General features: G+C 51.9%; 1 protein-coding gene across 1 annotated transcript in view; it reads left to right on the top strand.

The window, feature by feature from the left end:
• Window positions 1-222: 222 nt before the first annotated feature.
• The window catches only part of T265_08861 (hypothetical protein), a gene marked incomplete at both ends in the record, with an annotated part of 5,012 nt that continues 4,779 nt past the window's right edge, over window positions 223-455 (top strand). The window contains one exon of the mRNA XM_009174778.1: window positions 223-299. Within this exon, the coding sequence (XP_009173042.1) occupies window positions 223-299 (77 nt within the window). The remainder of the gene's footprint in view (window positions 300-455) is intronic.

Below are 455 nucleotides of genomic sequence, written 5' to 3'. Positions count from 1 at the left end.
TGCGTCACCTGTGGCGGATGCGTGACATCAGCTTATCCGTAAAGGGTCGAGTTTACAGTGCTGCGGTTGTATGCCAGTCGACCGAATTTCTCGAAGGAATCTTTTCGTACAATTCAGTGAAGGGTGGAAGAGACCCAGAGACGGTCAAACAATGACTTGGTAACGAAGTGTAAAAGCCATTAGCAGCAAACCCAGCTGTGCTGGTCATTGCCGTCTTCCCGGATGGGGACCCGAGACGGACCACATCAATGGTTAGAGACATTGTCAGACATTGCTCAGTCGCGCTCTCAATGGCGCTCGTGCGTCTAAGCTATTGATAATAATGCATAGCTCCCTTCCCAATTCCCTAACTCAACAGTCCACTGGCAGTGTTGTATTTACGCACTAATTTACCAGCTCCCGCCTCCAATGCGCAGCTACCTACCCCCCCCCCCGGAGCACCAGAGAACCAACCG

This window comes from Opisthorchis viverrini (genome assembly GCF_000715545.1).
Source record: "Opisthorchis viverrini unplaced genomic scaffold opera_v5_242, whole genome shotgun sequence".
NCBI lineage: Eukaryota > Metazoa > Platyhelminthes > Trematoda > Opisthorchiida > Opisthorchiidae > Opisthorchis > Opisthorchis viverrini.
This window is presented reverse-complemented; position numbering and strand designations above follow the sequence as displayed.